General features: G+C 48.2%; 1 protein-coding gene and 1 long non-coding RNA gene across 18 annotated transcripts in view; one reads left to right on the forward strand and one right to left on the reverse strand.

Annotated features, from left to right (window-relative positions):
* Positions 1 to 5924, reverse strand: part of LOC311632181 — a 37384-nt gene extending 31460 nt beyond the window's left edge. Inside the window, exon 1 of the long non-coding RNA XR_014796729.1 lies at positions 5875 to 5924. This is a non-coding gene — a long non-coding RNA (uncharacterized lncRNA). The remainder of the gene's footprint in view (positions 1 to 5874) is intronic.
* Positions 1 to 18390, forward strand: part of ERC2 (ELKS/RAB6-interacting/CAST family member 2) — an 877102-nt gene extending 858712 nt beyond the window's left edge. For 12 of the 17 annotated variants that reach the window (XM_084903110.1, XM_084903097.1, XM_084903112.1 and 9 more), the window contains one exon: positions 17002 to 18390. In XM_084903110.1, coding sequence (XP_084759236.1) covers positions 17002 to 17307 — 306 coding nt within the window. In that variant the 3' untranslated portion in view covers positions 17308 to 18390. Of the gene's footprint in view, positions 1 to 13814; positions 13946 to 17001 lie in introns of those variants that run through there. The other 5 variants (XR_014796703.1, XM_084903101.1, XR_014796702.1 and 2 more) reach the window with 4 other exon arrangements.
* The last annotated feature ends 1396 nt before the right edge of the window (positions 18391 to 19786 follow it).

Consider the following 19786-nt stretch of genomic DNA (forward strand, 5'->3'; position numbering starts at 1 on the left):
AATGTCAGCAGCTCCCAGCCTTGGGCCATGCTGAAAGGGACTGCAGACCTGTGGCTTCCTGTTGAGTTTTCAGCCCCCTCTCCCCCAACCCCCGCCTTCTCAATCAAGACGGATGGCAATGGGGAGAGTGGGTAAACTGAGCTAACTTCTTCTGCTTTGGCATGTATGTGTGTGTAGCTCTTTTGCATGATTGAATTTTGGCCCACTGAAGAATAAAAAAAAAAACGGTAATCCCCCCCCCCCTTTTTTTCATTGTGTTTTGCCAAAACAAGCTGTGAAAGAATGTAAAATATATCATTTTGTTGGCACCGCTCACAAGTGAGTCAGTGAGCTCGCTCACATTTACAACTAAAATTGGATTCTAACCTCCCCAAAATTTATGACAACTGCTCCTTCTTGTGGCTTAAATGTTGACATATAATTAATTTAGGATTTCTTCCGGAGGCTTCCTGTCCAGGTTTGTACCTGCCACAGAAATATCCTTGAAAGTTTATCTAACAGCTGGAGCCGTGAAAAGCCCCGGCTGGGGCTTTGTGAGGCGGGTGGGCCATGCCAACAGGAAGGGCCCAGAGAGAGAGGGGAGGCTGCCAAGGTGGCCGGCTGCCGGACGCGCCGCGGGTCAGACGCATGGAATTTGCAGTTTTGAGGGGGGGGAAGGTGTGGGTTCTTTTGCCTCTTTTCCTTCCAGGCCCCTGAGATGTGCTCTCTTAAGACCTGAGGCTGGTGCTTTCTGCACTCTGGACCAAGCCGGTCCTGATGCCCCACTCTGGCTGGGCTACTGTAGAGAAGGAGTGATAAAAACTATGGTCATTGAACACCTATTGCATGTTCCTGTGTTTGTGCTGCTCTGCTTTACAGGCTCAGCTCACTGTAGTTTATCTTCTCCGCCTCCCGGACAGGTTAGCACATTACCCTCTCCTTGTAGATGAAATGAAGCTCAGAGGTTAAATGATTTACCGGAGCTCACCCACCCGGGAGTGGGGAAGTGATGGGTGTTCACGTGCAGAGCTCCTGTCAGTCCCTGTCTCCCGGCAGCCCTCGCAGGTGGGCAACATCATCCCTCCCATCCATCCTTGGGTGACTCTAAGGGTCCAGGAATGGAGTCGCCTGAGCAAGTGCAGAAGTCAGGTGGTGCCTAAATTTGGACTTCCACCCAGCTGGGCTGCAGGCTGGAGCTGGCTCCCTGCCATGGTGAGAGGTAGGGAGTCCTGGGTCTGAGTCCCAGCTGCCCCCTCCCATGCCAGCGAGTCTTCCCCAGGCCTAGGAGTGAGGTGCCCTTGACCTCTCTCTGCTGATTTCTGATAGCCTTGCTCCCAGAGGGTCTGGGCAGCACTGGCCACTGATCCAGGGAAATAGAAGCTTCTGCCAATCCATGAGAGTTCTTCCAGAAACCCCGCCCCCATCCCAGTGAGAGCCCTGGTTTGGAAGAGTCTGGAAATGCAGCCCAGGGCCATGGCCAGGAAGCTCACTGGGTCAAGGTAAGGAATGGCCCCATCCTTACACTGGTCACCTCTTACCTCAGTGACCTTGGGACAGTCCTTTCTCATCCCTACACTTCTTTAAATGGAACAACTGAACTGCCTCTGACCTGGTTTAGCTTCTGCTAGTTTAGATGCGTCTTTGGGTAGGATACGTAACCACTCTGGGTGGGGTGTGTGTGTGTGTGTGTTTTAACTCTAACAGGAGGGGAAAAATCAGAGGGGGCTGGATTCTGAGGACGTCCTCTGCTGCAAAGCCGAAACCCTGGTGCATGCTTGGTCACGTGGTGACTGCTAGAGAAATAGGCAGTCCTCCTGGCTTGTGAAGTGACTCCCAGGGGGCGTCAGGAACCTACTGATAGCATGCCTCAGGTGGCCACTTTGTCATGCCCTAGCTCCTTGATCTCTGGCCCAGTTCTTCCTCGAGGCATTTCCTAGTCCTAAGTCCTGGAGGCCAGGTCCATCTTAGAAGAGTTAAGCTAGCCCCCTGCCAGGCCTTCGGGATCTAATAGGGAAACTTCCAGTCAGTTATGAATTATGAATTATGAAAATGTGTTTTCCCCTCTTTAATCTCCAAAGTGACCACTGACAAAAGAAGCACAAGCATTTCCTCTGAGGGCGCCTCCACACCTGAGTTGGAAGCATTGGTGATAGCTAGGAACCTCACTATGGTCGGCAAACTCATTAGTCAACAGAGCCAAATATCAACAGTACAACGATTGACATTTCTTTTGAGAGCCAAATTTTTAAACTTAAACTTCTTCTAAGGCCACTTCTTCAAAATAGACTCCTCCAGGTCGTAGTATTTTGTGGAAGAGCCACACTCAAGGGGCCAAAGAGCCGAATGTGGCTCTCGAGCTGCAGTTTGCCAACCACGGTCCTAACAGATGGGAGAGTGGGTCCACCTGACAGCCCATAGCTACTCCCTCAGTTACAGGTAGAGCCCACCATTCCCCATGAACATTACCGAGTTCGCTTATATCCCTAAGCAGGAGCTGGAGATAGAACTGAAGGGCCCTGTGCTTCCTGCAGACCAACAAGTACAGACTGCAGCATGGAATTTACATGTAAACCCAGTCCAGAGGGCAAGCCTGCTTTTTAGCACTGGGCCAGTGTGACTGGCCTTGGATTCCCTTAGAAATGACCTCTGCTTTTCTCCAAGTCCCCACTCTTGGGAGGGGACATCATTGTGTCCTGTTAAGGTGATCCATTAGTCAGCCGGCTTTTTGAGGAAACTCTGTGCATGTTTGCAGAGATTGGTTGCCATTTGAGAGGCATCTTCCTCTGTGAGTGTTTCTTGAAATCTAACTATGTAACACACAGACTAGGTACTTAACTGGGATCTACCATTAGGAGATAGACACTTGGGTTTGAGGACTATGTGTTTGCTGCCTGCTTCCACCCACACGTCTCTCACAAGAGCAGTGGTACCATAGGCACTCCAAGAATCTTATTCTGTATCATTCGGGCCAGTTATGCTGCTGAGCAAGCAACCCTTCCCAACAAGAAGAGGTTATCATAATGTCCTGTATGGAAACCAAGATGGCAGCCAGAATGCCTATGGCCTGACCACCTGACCCGGGAAGGTGTCATTGTGTGCATACCGCAGTACAATTTGCTTTTTTACAGCACAGCTTTAGGCTAACTACCGTGTTTCCCCGAAAATAAGACATCCTCCGAAAATAAGACCTAGCACATGGAAAGATAAGACATCCCCTGAAAATACGACCTAGCGCAACTTTGGGAGAAAAAATTAATATAAGGCACTGTCTTATTTTTGGGGAAACAAGGTAGAACTCTCCTGGAGGAGGAGCCAAGTAGATTTCATGTCAAGGTTTTTCCCAGGCCTCCACAGGCTACCTGTGAAAAGGTGAGGGCAGGAGCGCGAGGTTCCATGCGCAGGGATGGAGGCATGGGGGTAACCCGGCAGCAGACCTCCTGGTCATCGCCGGGGGAGGCTCTGATTCTGAGCAAGCCAAGCCTTGGCGTTACACTTTGCCGGTAAAGGCAGACCCTCCCTCAGTAATCTCTTTAGCATCCCACTCCTTCAAAGACAGCTTGGACCCCAAAGGCCTCCTGCAGCCAGAAGACATGTGAATATCCCATCAGTCGGATAGAAGCAATAGATTGGAATCCTCCAGATAGTTCGCTCAATCTCAGGATGATGCATGATCAATCACGGCATTCCTCCTAAATGAAATTAAGATGTTAAGATATATTGCTTGGGGCTTCTGGATGGGATTTCTGCCGTTGGATTTTCAACAGAAAATGTATTGCCTCGGAATCCCTGGGAAAAGGAGACCTTCTGGATCTAAGTTATAGCGAAACGTTTGACAGCGGAGAAGAATGCCTCAGACATGTTAATTTTTTTCATATTTAAAAGTGATTAATCATCCCAAATACCGTGAAGCTGGAAGGCCACAGTGCAGACTCTTGGAGGGGAAGGAGGATGCATGTGCCTTGATGCTCTGAAGTGGAGGCTTTTGAAGGAGGCTGTAGGTGAGCTCATGGTGAAAGACACAAAGCACAGGCTAAAAGCTCGTTTGAAAGGGGAGAGTCTGGACAAAACTCTAGGAATGCGTAGAAATCCTCAGACTTACTTTTCAATTAGCACTGTGAAAAGAAGAGCAGGAGGAGGAGAAGGCGGAAGGGAAGGGGGAGGAGGAGGAGGGGGGGGGGGGAGATTCTTGTCCAGTAGGCATTGTACACCATCAGAGATGTTACTGCCTTGAAAATTCTTTCCAACCCTTCTGTCAGACCAGGCCCCTAATGTGTTCCCATAAGCTGGAAATTTGACTTCTCAGTGTGTTGGGATCACACCCTGGTCCCACCACATACTAGCTGTGTGACTTTGAGTCTTGAACTCTCTGTGCCTATTTCTGGAGCGACATAATGGGCTAATAATAGCGACCTTTTCGGAGGCCATAAAACAAAAGAGTCTGTGTTCAGGTCTTTCTTCTCCTCAGAACTTAGCACAATTCTAACGAATTAATCACACGTGCAGATTAATTATTTGTTGAATGTAATGTCCTACATCAGGGTGGGGAACGTCCAGCTTATGGACATACAAGACCCACTAAACCATTTGGCCTGGCCCTACAAAGACATTAGGGATGAGTTAGTTAAATGTTTGGCCAAATATAGCAGGCTAATTATTGATAATTTTGCGTGGCCTGGGACTGATGTTACCAATATCCAAATGGCCCTCGGCAGAAAAAAGGTTCCCCATCCCTGTCCTCCATGCTCACTAGACATGTATTCCATAAAGCCAGAGCTAGTGCCTGTCTCATTCAACCACAGTCCGGAGGACTTAGCATGGTTCCTGGCTTTAAACATCATGGGAGGAAGAGAAGAGAGGGAAGAAGGAAAGAAAGATTGATTCTCATGCTTTTACAAAACATGGTTCGAAGACAATATAAAACTAAACGGAATTAGTCTTTGTGTCCCTTTAAGAACACTTTTCATGTCCACTTCTCCAGAGCAAAATGGGGTCGCTTTCCCCACTCCTTTGTTCTCAGGTGTGTGTGAATTGAGGCTTACAGGACCCAGAGGCCCTGGGTTCTCTAAGGAGCCTGACCTCCCTCAGCTGGTTGCCGGCTTGAGTTTGTACATTTTCCTTTTCCCTCCCCACCTACCAGGGAGTCTCCGCCTCCTCCCCCAGGAAGGCCAGTTCCTTTTGTTGCAGGAAACTCTGATCTGTTAGTTGCTTAGAAAACACACACACACACACACACACACACAAAAAGTTTGAAGCATGTTAAAATTAAAGCACAGCTAATCAAATGCAAAACTCCGTGCAGCCCCCATCTGCCAGAAATAAATAGTTTAAAAAATGATTTTCAGATTGCTGACAATGATGACTGTGTTTATGGCAGCGAGGTTGCCTGCCTTCCCCGGCCATCGTTGCCGGCGTGCACCCAGCATTTAGAAATTAAACAGAAACACATTGAACTTGCTGCATTCGCTGTTGCCACATCGGCGCGCTAATGGGTTTAGTGACCACAACCGACCCAGGCCAGAGCGTGTCAACAGCCAGAGGACCGACCTCGCTGGCTGTTTGTACTTTGCCCAAGCTGTTACAACTTTAATTCTTTGCAGCTTACTTTTCCTGCTGTTTTGGCCTGCACCCCCACCCTCCCCCTGCCCTCGCCGCCATGTCTTAAAGAGCATAGCAGCCAGCCCAGCCTCCTTACAGCAAGGCCATGGCCCTGACGAGAGGGCCACAGAGGCTGGCGCCTTAGCCTCTCGGTCTGGTGACAGGTAGGCCCGGGCTCCAGAAGGTGCACTTGAGTGTCCTCCCCCTCTGCCCGCAGCCTTCCTCAGCCAGTCACATTTCACATTCACTCTGGAAACGGCCCAAGGTGAAGAAGCGAAGGGAGAGAGCCCCTTGACTTACCGCTCGTCTGGAAAAGTGGCCTTCCCGCCTCTCTTCCGTCCAAGAGAGCAGCTGCCTGGCGTTTGCACCTTGCCCTCGGCTTCTCTGCAGCCTGCCAGCCCCGCCTGAGGAGCCAGGCCAACTGCCTCCATTTCCAGGCAGCCCAGCCGACCCCGGGCTGCATGCAGGACCTCGGTGGGGAAGAGGTTAAATCGCTCCCCGCCTGGATGTGTGCTTTCCTGCCCACACTTGCTCCTGGCCTGAGGCAGTGCCTGTTGTGTGGGGAGGGGGGAAAGGGAGGTCTCGCCTGGACCCAGGTGGCCGACAGGCAAACCATGTTATTAAGAAGCAGGGATCGCAAAACCTTGATCTTCAAAAGAGACCCCTAATTAGTCCCTGGCCCAAGAGTAAATGGCATTCCACCGAGAGCCAGAACTAGGTGAGGCGGGAAGGGCGCCTTCGAATCCTGGGGACTAATTGCCCTTATTGGCTCGAGGAAGATCCTGTTGTAAACACTTGTCCCCCCAGTCACTTCTGGTCAGCAGACCTGAGATGTCAGATTGTGCCTTTGTGTCTCGCATTCGGCTCCTTTTCCCAGGAGGGGCATCTCGCTCTCGCCCAGGAAGCTTGCTTAGCACCCAGGCCTCAGAGACGCCCTTGTCTGGCACGCTCATCCTAGCACTGAATGGTTTCCGGGAACTGAAATGGGTCTCAGTTATTCTCATTTGAATATGAAAATGCTGTCTCCAAAATCAGCTTTCATTTCAGGCAGACAGGTTTGTCATGAAGCTAATGAGGCTTACACCTCGAACCCCTCAAGCACACAGACCTTTCCCAAGACAAGGGCAAGGCCCTATCCATGGGTTCATGGGGCCGTATGCTTTCGTCACGTTTGGAACAGCCAACTATTTCTGTATCCCTTTCCTCAAAGAGAGCCCACCCCTCTCCTAGTGCCGTGGTCGGCAAACTGCGGCTTGCGAGCCACATCAGTTCTTTGGCCCCTTGAGTGTGGCTCTTCCACAAAATACTATGGCCTGGGCCAGTCTATTTTGAAGAAGTGGCATTAGAAGAGGTTTAAGTTTTAAAAATTTGGCTCTCCAAAGTAATTTTCAATCGTTGTACTGTTGATACTTGGCTCTGTTGACTAATGAGTTTGCCAACCACTGCTCTAGTGGAACACCAGGGCGTGCTCTGCAGTGCGCAGGTGTGTTTCTTACCGTTTGTATCCTGTTGCTTCCGGAGCTAAGTATGTTCTCCCTGGTCTTCAGCTCCTTGCTTCTTGGTTCTGTGTGGCATTTGTGCAGGGAAAAGGCAGACTCCGCCAGGCCACGTGCAGGGTGCGAGGTGTTGTCTAAGTCTGACTGGAGAAGGTTTCTACCCTTGAACTAGAGAATGTTTTCAAGAGCTTGGAACCCAGAGACCCTGCATCCATCCCCTTCCGGGGCAGCCTGGCCATGCACACCTCGGATGGCGGAAGAGGCCGGCCTACGAGAGGCTCAGGGGCCCTGGGATTTGGCCTGGGGGCTCCCAAACCACTGGGATTTTATTACCTGGATATTCTCAGGGCAAGAAGTGTGTCTGAATGGGGCGGGATGGGTCAGGTGCAAGCTGTGAGTAATTTCTGAGTGGTCTTGTGACGTGTGAGTTTCCTATTCACCGTGAGGATCGGCTTTTAGCAAGCAGCTAGGGGCCCTGTGGTGATGTCTCCCAAAGCTGAGCTCAGAATCCTTGAGTCTCAACCCACGGGGGCTGAGGAGTCACCATGACTCAGCAATAATTCCTTTGTGTGGACTCAGGGTGGGCCAGGAAGGTGGACGTTCTGTGCACCGGGTTTAGGATGTTTGCCCATAGGATTCCATTGTCTACGTGATGAAGGCAGGCAGTTTCCCTCTGCAGGTCACCTAATAACCCAAGACAACAGATGAGGGACTGAGGTGTGGGCCCGCCCGAGTGGGGTTCTCCCGTTGGCTCTCCCGATGACTCGGCCATGTTGCCCTCTCTGGGGCGCGGGTGTTTGTTGAATCAGCTCTGTCTCCCGTGTCATCCGCTGCACACCCCCATCCCCACCCCCAAAAGATTCCCAGAGCATTATTTTAACCTATATGTTTCACCGATTTGAGATGTTAGAAATTGTATGCCAAACTTTTGGTTATTTTAACTAGTTCAGAAAAGAAAGACTAACATCGGTTTTGACAACAAACAAAACCAGTTTTTGTTCTATCAGTTATGTTTAAAAGATTCCAATTTCAAACTAAACACAATGTGTGGTTATTCTGTCAGCGATTTATATAGCCACGAGGGCGCCACAGTTACACACTGCATACATCATTGTATTTTTAAAATGTACTTAATGAACATTTTTTTTTCTTCTCTAGTAACTACTTCATTGCCTTAAATGAATGCATTCCAATAGAATTTGTAACAAATGACCACTTTGTGTTTGCATTAATGCCAAACACGTTTAACAAATTTTTAACAAGGAACCCTGGCAACATGCCAAACTCCTGGAGGGACACTGAAGGAATGCTATAAATTTAAACTAGATTTTACCTTTTCACTTAGCTCAGCAAGTGTCTTAGGTGTCTTGCTATCTCAGGATTGTGGCATTTCTATTTTATGTCAGATGCGTTGTACATTTTTATTGTTTTTATTGCTTAGGTTGTAACTGTTTCCACAGGACATTTAAATCTCTGCAGCCGTGTCTGAAATAATATGATGGCAGCTTAGACATTGAGCTTTCTGTCTGCAAATTATTTATATCTTACACAGGTTGGTAGAGGCATGTATGCAAATACATCTTATTAAAATATAATTATATTTAAAACAGCCCAATCGATCAATTAAAGACAAAAAAAAAATAGATTATGTAGAACAGTGGTTCTCCACTGGGTGTGATTTTGTCCCACAGAGGATATTTGTCAATATTTTTTAAAATATATTTTATTGATTTTTTACAGAGAGGAAGGGAGAGGGACAGAGAGTTAGAAACATTGATGAGAGAGAAACATCGATCAGCTGCCTCCTGCACACCTCCCACAGGGGATGTGCCCGCAACCCAGGTACGTGCCCTTGCCCAGAATAGAACCTGGGACCTTTCAGTCCGCAGGCTGACACTCTATCCACTGAGCCAAATCGGTTTCGGCAATATTTGTCAATATTTGGAGACAGTTTTTCTTGTCATGATTGGGCAAGGGGTGATGGTACGGGCATCTAATGGGCAGAGGCCAGGGATGCTGCTACACATCCTGTCATGCACAGGCCAGCATCCACAGCAAAGAACCGTCCAGCCCTCAGGGTCCACAGGACCAAGACTGAGAAACCTGAGGGTAGAATGACAAACACCTTTGGCTTGTGGGCCGTCTCTCAGGCTAAAGAAGGTGTTATTTTAAGAAAAAAATTACAACTGAAAGCACATTTCCTCTCAACCAAGGTTTTCAAAGATACACGGAACACCTAAGGCTGGTGTTGGCTGGCAGACTTCTGATTTTCACTTCCGCTTCCTCTGTCTTTGGGAAGAAAAGAGCCTGGTCCATACTTGCTGAGACAGTCAAAACCGTCTCCTGAGGTGCTGCTGGGGTGGCTGGTGGCCCAAGTTATGGGCAAACCCAGCTGACACGTGCCAGGTGCAGCCCTCTAGAGAAGGTCACTGCTGGGCAGGGGCACAGTCTCTGAGGCAAGGCCCAGGGCAGGCAGGGCCCTTGCTGCACGCCCGCAGGGGATGGTTTTAGGTGTTAGGTGGGCAAGCACTTTGATTTCAGTAGCTGTGCGATTATTAGAATGTCTAGTCTATTGGCACCATTCTGGTATTAAGTAAATCTTTCTTAAAAAGGAAATTTCAGTTTTTAGAAAAGATATTTTAAAGAAAAATATTAATTAAATGCGGCAGGTGTTGTGGAGAGCTTACAAAATATCAAGGCTTTTAAAAAATGTACTTTTGTAGAAAAAACACGGAAGACCGAGGCTTCAAGAATCCTCGTGGTACAATGGGCTCTGGATGGAGGAGATGTGGGTTCAGTCAGATGCCGGGAAGGTGGGAATTTGACCCAAAGCATTCAGTTCCCTTAAGCTCCAGTTCCCAGATCAGCAACAAGGTTGGTGTCATGGTGCCGTCCAGCTGCACAAAAGCACAGAGCACCATGGCAGGGAGCATGCACTAAGCATTAGCCACGAATAATTCTGACCACAGTGATGTCAAAAATAAATCCCAAGGACACGGCAGTGTGTGCCCATCTGATTTTCTGCCTTTAAAATACTGTGGTGGCCCTGGCCTGGTAGCTCAGTTGGTTAGAGTGTCATCCAAATACTGCAAGGTTATGGGTTCCATCCCCCATCCCAGCACATGGAAGAGTCAATCAACAATTGCATAAATAAGCCGAAAAACAAATCCATGTTTCACTCACTCTCTCTCTCTCTCTCTCCTCTCCCTTTCTCCCTCTCTCTCTCTCTCTCTCCCTCTCTCTCTCTCTCCTCTCCCTTTCTCTATTTCTCTCTCTCTCTCTCTCTCTCTCTCTCTCTCTCTCTCTCTCCTCTCCCTTTCTCTATTTCTCTCTCTCTCTCTCTCTCTCTCTCTCTCTCTCTCTCCTCTCCCTTTCTCTATTTCTCTCTCTCTCTCTGTGTCCCTTTCTCTCTCTCCTCTCCCTTTCTCTATTTCTCTCTCTCTCTCTCTCTCTCTCTCTCTCTCTCTCTCTCCCTCCCTCCCTCCCTCCCTCCCTCCCTCTTTCTCTCTCTCCCTCTCTCTCTCCCTCTCCCTCTCCCTCTCTCCTCTCCCTTTCTCTATTTCTCTCTCTCTCTCTCTCTCTCTCTCTCTCTCTCTCTCCTCTCCTCTCCTCTCCTCTCCTCTCCTCTCCTCTCCTCTCCTCTCCTCTCCTCTCCTTTCCTCTCCTTTCTCTGTTTCTCTCTCTCTCTCTCTCTCTCCCTCTCTCTCTCATCAATAAAAAAAAATCTAAAAAACTATAAATTAATAAATAAAATGCTGTGAATAGTTGCGCCAGCAGACAGAAACCAAGGATGAAGTCTGGAGTCCCTCAGCTGCCCACCCTCCAGCTCTCATCCCAAACAGCAGTTTGCAATTCAGAGCCCAGGCCTGCCGGGCCGCCCCGCCCCCAGCATGGGGCTCTGAAGTGTTACATTTTATTGCCCTGTGGAGCTGTAGGAGGCCACTCGCAAGGTAAAACGCTGCTCTCCACTCATATTTTTGAATTATGGCTTCAAGGTGGTTGCTCCTATCAAGAAAATTAAATGATTTAACATAATTTGTTGCCACTTTGATCACAACAATAATAAATAAATCTTCATGAGGAAAATGGGAAACCCATTCCGGCCCGTTTTAAAAGATGTTAAGTAATAACACAGATGTAGTTATAGATTTTTTTTTTTTTTTTTTAAGCAGAAACAACTCTGTTGGGTTTTCCTGTGCGCGGAGTCACTTAGCGGAGTGGCTCTGCACAGTGCCCGCCGCCCCAGCGCCAGGGCGAGCCTCCTCAGCCCCCGCTAATGAGCCCATCCGGGGCTCGCTTTTATGTGGGCACCATGTGCGGGGTCGGGGCGCCTGAGCCACGGTGAATGGGTGTCTGTTTTTGTACCTGGGGCACAGCGCACACATTTGGAAAGCACATGGAGCGTAATGGACATTTACCCAGATGTCAAAAATAGCCCGCGTTTTACTACTGTTATTAAACAGTTTCCCCTTTAACCCCTCCGTGTTTACCAAAGACCCCTTTCTCCCGGCCTGTTTCTGCAAATCACTACTGAATGGCCAGGAGAAGAAAGCCATAATCGGGCAGGTGTCTTTATTCCAAAGAAAAACAGTCTGAAGGCATATTTGTGAGACACCACACATTTATAGCCTGCTCTCCTGGGGGCGCTGGGTCGGGGTCGGAATCTCACTGCTGGGATCAGCTCACCCCTACCCCCACGCGCACCCCCCCACACCCACATGCACCCCCACTCCCACATGCACCCCCACCCTCACATGCAACCCTACACCCACATGAACCCTCACCCCCACCCCCACCCAGAACACCAACTGCAGGGCTCCCTTCAGAAGAGCCAAGTCAAGCTTTTTCACAGTGGAAATTGCTTTCTATTTTCCTGCAACTCCAGTCACACATTCTTCGGTTTAAAATATCCAAACAGTGCAACAACAACAATAACAATTTAAAGAAGGAAATTTAAAAACACCACCCAGAGATCATTATTAACTATACCCTTGTACTTACACTTGCAAGTGTCTATGTGTGTTGATGATTCAAGATTGAACTATACCAGTAGAATTGTAATCTGAAACAATGGTGGCTAACTCTCCATGTAATGAAATAGATAGCTATTTCATGATGTCATGTAGTCGCTGAATAAATCCTAAGCATCCCTATCACACCTCTCTATTCATTTCCTTCAAGTCACAAGTTTTTAAAATAGCTGTGCTTTTATTTATCTGTGCATCTATTTTTTATCTATCTTCCTTCCGAAAATACAAGCTCGTGGGGGCAGAGATTTTTGTCTTTTTTGCCATTATGTCCCTGGCGCCACGCGCATTGTCCAAAACAGTGAAGAGCTACGCTAGCTTTTTGCTGCTGCATCACAACATCACCACAAAATGAGGGGCTTCAACGAACGCCCACAGGCTATCTGACAGTTCTGCAGGTCAGAAGACCAGTCAGGGCCCCCTGGGCTGTCTCCGTAGTCTCATGAAGTGAAAGTCAAGGTGTTAGCCAGGTGGACTTGAACCTGGAGGCTGCAGGGAAGTGCCCGCCTCCACGCCCATGCAGGTTGTTGGCAGAACTCAGTTCCTTGTGGTGGCCAGACTGAAGTCCTGTGTCCTCGCTGGCTGTGGGCAGCGGGGATGCCCTAGGCTCCTGCAGGACATGCTCTGGTCCTGGCCTCGTGGCTTCCTCCATCTCAGCACAGCATGTCCCCCTGGGAAAGGCTCTGACTTTGCCTTCTGCTACCAATGCGAGACATGTCTCTGCTACCACAGGGCCCCTGTGATTAAAGGAGGCCCCTCAGATCACCTCTGTTTAATTTAGCCGAGTGATTAGCAGCCTTCATTACATTTATCAGGTGGCATGATCTGCTGTGGGATGTTCACAGTCCGGATGCCAGGGAAAGAGCAGGGAGTCTTTGGCCAGGGGGTGATATTGGGATTCTGCCTACTCTGGGCGCTCTCTGATTTGTGGGGAAGGAAGAGGGAATCAGCTTGTTCCGGTTCATGAACTGTGCAAGGCTCAGGGGACCCTAACTGAGCCAGGCCAGCCTGCCCTGGCCCTTGCCGAGCCCAGACCAGTGCTGTCAATAGCAATATAATGCAAGCCACATCTGAGCCACAAAACAACAGCCACATCAACAGGAGTAATAAGGGGTACAATGAATTATAATAATGTATTTACTTGGATCCAGTACATCCAAAATGCCATTTTAACATGAAATTGACACAAAAAAGTGATATTCATACTAAAGCTAAAATTTAGTATGTTGATTTACATTCACCCAAAATCAGTATTAAAAACTAACTTCATATTAAATCTTCCAAACCCTGCGTGATGTTACACTTACAGCACATGGCAGTAGTTTGGACTGCCATAGTCCCAGGGCGGAGGCGCCACACGTGGCCAATGGCTGTCATGTTGGTCAATAAAAGTCTAGACAAGTCAGCAGCAGGGGCCGGTGCAGCATGTGCGAGACTTCCTGTGCTGCATCCTACCCTCCCGAGGGTCAGGAAAGGCCTCTGGGGAAGACGCGACACCTAAACTGAGATGGACCAAAAGTAGCAGTGGGTCCTTTCAAGGATTGGCATCAATGCATGTCAGACAGAAAGGAAGGGTTGTGAGGCGGGAGAAGCGGAAGCGTTAGGCCTGCAGATGCAGGCTCGGCAGAGGTGGGACATGGAGATGGTGCTGGAGAGAGAGGGGCCAGGTGGCCCCCGCCTGCATGGTCCAAGTCCACCCTCCGTCCTCCATCCCCAGGGAACGGGATTGGAAATGAGGGCTGTGCCCCTGAGATGAAGACGAAGTCGGTGCCATTATGGAAATAGCACCGCCGGCTGCGCAGAGGAGGGTGCAGAGTTGGGCGCTGCAAAAGAGGATGCGAGGGGACAGGTTGGGCCTGTGTGGCCCTCCAGGTGAGGGAGTCTGGCCAGAGATTGCCTCTCGGTGGGTGGCTGCCCAGTTCATCTCCTTTTATTTTTTTAATTATTTTATTATTTATAGAGAGGAAGAGAGAAGGATAGAGAGCTAGAAACATTAATGAGAGAGAAACATCAACCAGCTGTCTCCTGCACACCCCCTACCGGGGATGTGCCTGCAACCAATGTACGTGCCCTTGACCGGAATCGAACCTGGGACCTTTCAGTCCGCAGACCTACGCTCTATCCACTGAGCCAAACCGGTTTCGGCCATCTCCTTTTAACATCTTGCACGTTTGTCCTTCAACCAGGGATCATCGGAGTGTCCAGCTGCTGGCGATGTCACTGGAGCTTTTCCATTTAGGCCTCCTGGCCAGCAGGCTGTCTGATTGAAGGCGGCGCGGCACTGCAGGAGACCCCTCTTCTCCGCAGCACAGGCTGCACCCTGAACACTGCACAGCGGTTGCACTGCACTGTGCTTTGCCCTGTGACCCGTTACGCAGCTGGACATCTCCTCTCAACTGAATAAATGATTGTCCTTTGCTACTTTATCTTGGAAAAACATCAAGGACATCGGCCATTCACTGCGATTATCTTTCACTCGCTTCCCCGTCAGTTAGATACGAGCGGCGGTGCATTTTCGTGCGACTTCGGGTTTCTCTCTACCTTTTAATCACCTGCCCTTTTAACATATCGGTCAGCCTTTTAAAGGGATGATTAAGAAATGCTTAATGCACAAAAGAATTAGAGCTATGCACAGCTCACGGAGCCGAAAGCGTGCTCTGACTTACAATTTTCATACGGAGTTTGCAGAGACTTTATGTGCCAGAATGAGTAATACGATCTGCTCTAGGAACTCCCTAGCTTTCTGGCTCTGCAAAAGTCATTTTTTTTTTTTTTTTTTTTTTTGCTCTGATTCAAGTTTCTTAACCAGAAGGGTTACACCGAACTCCTCAGAGTCTGAATGAGCAGAGTTCATCCAAGCCACATACCTCATTAGCACTGTGTGATGGTGGCTGGGAGTAGCGGCCTACCTGGGCGGACACGGGCCTCTCTGGTGCGCTCATTAGTCAGCGTGGCCCGAGAAGCACCGCGCATCCACCACCGAATCAGACAGCCCGGGCCGCGGATAAAGAATGGCTCACACGTGTGTGAGTGTGTGCGCCTGTTTGATCTCTCCCCGCCCCGCCATATTCCCCAGATAGCTGCACTATTGCCATATGCCCGGAAACTCCCGAAGTATTCAAAGGCCATATGTGAATGATAATGAGGCCGGCACACAAAGCTGAGCATCGGCGGGGAAGAAAGCCGTCATCTGAAGGGTCCATGCGGGATGGTCCTCTCCTCTCCCCCCTGCGCTGCTGCTTCCCCGGCTGCGGTGCAGCCCACACTCAGGCCTCTCCCGGGGACAGTGAGAAAAGCTGGGGTTCTCTGGATACCTGCTCTCGGGGCATGAGTGGTGCCAGCACATGGTGGCAGGTGGCATTTAGGGCTGGGTTTCAGCTTATACACAGGCCTTGAAATGTGGGGATGAAGGCCAACTGTACCACATTCTGCTCTATTTAAGGAGATGTCAATATTATTTTTTTTTAATTTTTTTAATTGATTTCAGAAAGTTAGGGAGAGGGAGAGGGAGAGAGAAAATCACTGATTGGCACTGGGGATCGATCCCACAACCCGGGCATGTGCCCTGAATGGAAATCAAACTCCTGGTTCATAGGTCGACCCTCAACCACGCCAGCTGGGCTCAATATTCTTTTTTAAAATGTGTTTTTATTGTGGTAAAAAAAAAAAACCATACATAAAATGTACCATTTTAACCAATTGAAAGTGAGCAATTCAGTAGCATTAAGTACACATGCTGAGTTGTACAACCAACGCTACCATCCCTCTCCAGCACTTTCTTATCACCCAAAACCAAAACCTCTACCCTCTCAGCAACAGCCCCTCTGGCCCCTCCCCCGGAGCCTCGGGGACCCTCTTCTCTATTTTCTGCGTCTGGGACTCTGTCTCTTCCGGATATTTCATGGAAGTAGAATCATACAGTATCTGTCCTTTGGTGCAGGCTCATTTCTCTTAGCATGTCTTCAAGGTCCATCCGCGCTGTAGCATGTGTCAGAACTTCTTTTCCTCTTGGGGCCTAACAGTCTTCCACATTACCACTTTCCGTTCAGCCATTCATCTGCTGATGGACACTTGCAAGTGGTTTCCACCTTTTGTGAAGAATGCTGCTACGCGCACTGGTGTATGGGTCCTGGCTCTCTCCCTGGATGTGGAAGCTCCGAGTCCAGTGTTCTTTTAAGTGGTTGCACATGGTTTGCAAGTGAATGTTAAGTTTTCTGGGGTCTTAACCATCTTTAACTCTCTAATCTCTATAAAATCCTGCTACAAAAATAGCAAAACAAAAAACACCATTCTCATTGTAGACACGTGTAGAGAGAGAAAAATTGGCACATAATTTGATCACATCAAAGTAACCACTGAAATGTTTCCTTTCCCTTTCTTTTTGCTTATCAGGAGATAGCTGAGACTACGTGTGACATGTTTTGTTTTTTGGGTTTTTTAAAAAATATATATTTTATTGATTTTTTTTACAGAGAGGAAAGGAGAGGGATAGAGAGTTAGAAACATCAATGGGAGAGAATCATCGATCAGCTGCCTCTTGCACACCTCCTACTGGGGATGTGCCCGCAACCCAGGTACATGCCCTTGACCGGAATTGAACCCGGGACCTTTCAGTCCGCAGGCCGATGCTCTGTCCACTGAGCCAAACCGGTTTTGGCAACATGTTTTGAAAGGGGCTCTTCCTCAGACGTGTTTACAGGATACAATTTAATTTTCTGTTCATTTTATCCTTCCTATATGCTTCCTCCTCATTGCTAACCCCTCTCCTTACCAATTGCAACCAACCCCAACCCTAGAGAGTGGAGGAGGGTCGGTGCAGGAGTGGTGGTGGGGAGCCCCGGGCAGGATGGCCTCTGATATCAGGGCCGGTCCCCGGATGCTAAGTGATGTGCTTTCTGTTGCAGCTATCAGAAGGGCTGACTAAAGGGAAATCGCAGCTCCGCAGCAATATCCTGATAATCCATCGCCGTGCGGCTCACGCCCCCGTCCATCACCACGTGGAATGCACGTCAGGACTGGAAAGGAGTCTCCCCTCCATCGCCGAGCTCGGTTCCGTTCCGCCCGATCTTCCCGTCAGCATCCCATGTCGTTCCATATGTTGGAAAGGAAGGACGTGGCAGAGGAGGAAAAGGGTAGATCCTCCATTTTATTATTATTATTATTATTATTATTTTATTTTTATTTTTTTTGGGTCAGGATTTGGGCATTAACTATGTGATCATCTCTTCTGAACATCATGGTTTGGTAACTTTTTATTTGTTACGTCAACATCATTGGATAAATTTCAACTCCATGGGATCTTACTAACTGTGGATGCAGCTTCTGTTGGACAACAAGCTTCATCTCCAGCTCTTCTGCCTGTCCAGCCTGGGAGGTCGTTCGGATTGCATTAGGCTCTCAAAAAGGATGAGTCCTGTGCGTGAGTGGTGTTGGCAGTGTTTGTATCTCAAGGTGCATGGAGTGTTTGACAAAGAAACCAAAACACCAAAAAATGGCGAGCCTGTACCCTCCTCTCTTTCTTTAATCCGCTGTTCGAAGAACCACATTTTGATGGTGTAAACCAGTAGTTACCTCTGGGCCAGGTTGGAAATGAAATCAATTTTTTAAACCACTAATACTTGCCAAGAAATCGCCTTATGAGAATGTGGTGTGTGTCTCTGACAATGCATGGCGCATCTAAACTGGTCATTCATGATTTTATCTGCCCTGTCGCGGTACTGGAGAGTGGCAAAAGCCTGAGGCACCCGCACATTTCTGTGCGGTGGGCCACGTCGTCCCCTCCCCCGCCCCCCGGCCGGGGCGTGGCCTAGCCTCCGGCTCTTACTAGTATTCCTGTATGCGCAGGTCTTCATGAAGAAGCTGGGACTCATTCACGTTTCAAGATCCAAATGCTGTGCAAACAGTGTAAGCTTAGATCTTCTGTAAAGGAAGGGTCATTTCTCAATTTTTCAAAAAAATAAAAATAAAAGTCTCCAACATGGATTCCAAAGCATTTTCAGCATCCAACATGAAAACATTGATGAATGAGAACTAATCACAAAAGCTGTGTATCTGTATATAGCTCTACACAAACATGTTTGTGCGGACAGTCATTCTTTAAAGCACATGCCAGGGAAAGAGACCAAATTTTGAGGTCTTTTACATACAGTGACATGGTACTAAGGAGAATTAAACTCCTCCTGTTTCCTCTGAAGATAAAAAAAAATAATAATAAAGTGTTATAACTTCATAAAGCTCATGACCAAGTCTGGCAAACATGTGCAGCTCTTGTATTGATTCATTTTATTTATTTATTTATTTATTTATTTATTTATTTATTTATTTATTTATTTATTTTGTCAATGGAAGAAACCCTTCCACGTGTATGCAAAGTGGAAGATTAAAATCTGCATTTTTAAAGGACAAACAGTGAATTTAAGCATGAGTGGCCTTAATACATATAGTTGTCTTTCTTTGCTGCTGTGAAAAGGATTCTAAACCGATGCATTGAACTTAGTCGTTTTTATTACTTTTTCAAATGTTGGTGCAACTTAACTGGACCTCTCCCGTGAGCCATAGAGATATTTAAAAGACAGGCTGCCCCGTCTGTCAGGAAAGATGTAACTGGGTTGCACTGCTCATTCTTGGGGCATTAGGAGTCACAGATTCAAGCAGGTGTGTTGCTTCTGGCTTCGTCCTTGTACGTATAGTGAGCTCCGTAACGCTTCCGTGTTGCATCAACCATCCAAATACAATCATGTTTAAAAAGTCTGTCCTTTACCAAAGGGGATGTAGGTCTTGATTGGAAAAGTGAGCAGAGTTCTGCGCAAGTGTATTTAGCACGTGTTCGAGCAATGTTGCACGGAGCACCCAGGCCACAAACCTGCCCCCGTGACCAGCCTGGATGTCCTCACCAGGAAGGCCCTCGCTGGCTCTCACAGCCAAGTCCCGGCCTGAGCTCTGTGACTGGGAACTTGAAGTAGGAAGCAGGAAGCCCACGACGGAAAAGGCAACCAAACGTGTAGAGTTCGCTCTTCCTAAGTATGTGCCAATTTTGTCACAGCTCTTGTTTGGGGGATCATTTTTTTGCCCCACTTTTGTTAATTAACGATATGATTGAGCCTACATTAATGGGGGAATGTCCTTGAGTCCCTGAAAATTTTAATTTTTCTAACATGGCATCTTTTCCCATTTCTTGTAATATTCCTGGTGTTTGGGGGTTACAAAACATTTCCCTTTTCACATGAAAAATAAATCTCTGGGTTTACAACAAACACTGTGATGTCGGAAAGCTCTTTCCTTTGCACGAACCTTAGCAGGCCCCTCCCCCCAATCCTAATGAAGTTGGAAAAAAGAGAAGCTGAGGCTACCATTTGGGAGAAGTTGGTCTCCTTGCTTTGTGCAAAAGCAGACTTGTCCTTTATGCCCGGTTTGATTTCCATGTACAGTCTCAATTTTTGTACCTAATGATTTTTGTGTATCCAGTATGCACGTGAACAGCGTGTCAACTTTCATTTGGAAGCGGGTTTCGATTTACTTTCCAAACAGTGTTTATGACGAGACCTCCAACACGTTGACATGAGTTGTATCGGAGAAGTTTTTGTGTCGAGTGGCGTTTGAGTGCTGCCAGGGGTCAGTGTATCTGCTTCCCAGAGACCCTCGTTCGATAGTGCTTCTTGTAATATTTCTTCAAGTGAGTGGCATGTGGGT

This window comes from Pipistrellus hanaki (assembly GCF_964339955.1).
Source record: "Pipistrellus hanaki genome assembly, chromosome: 13".
Classification (NCBI taxonomy): domain Eukaryota; kingdom Metazoa; phylum Chordata; class Mammalia; order Chiroptera; family Vespertilionidae; genus Pipistrellus; species Pipistrellus hanaki.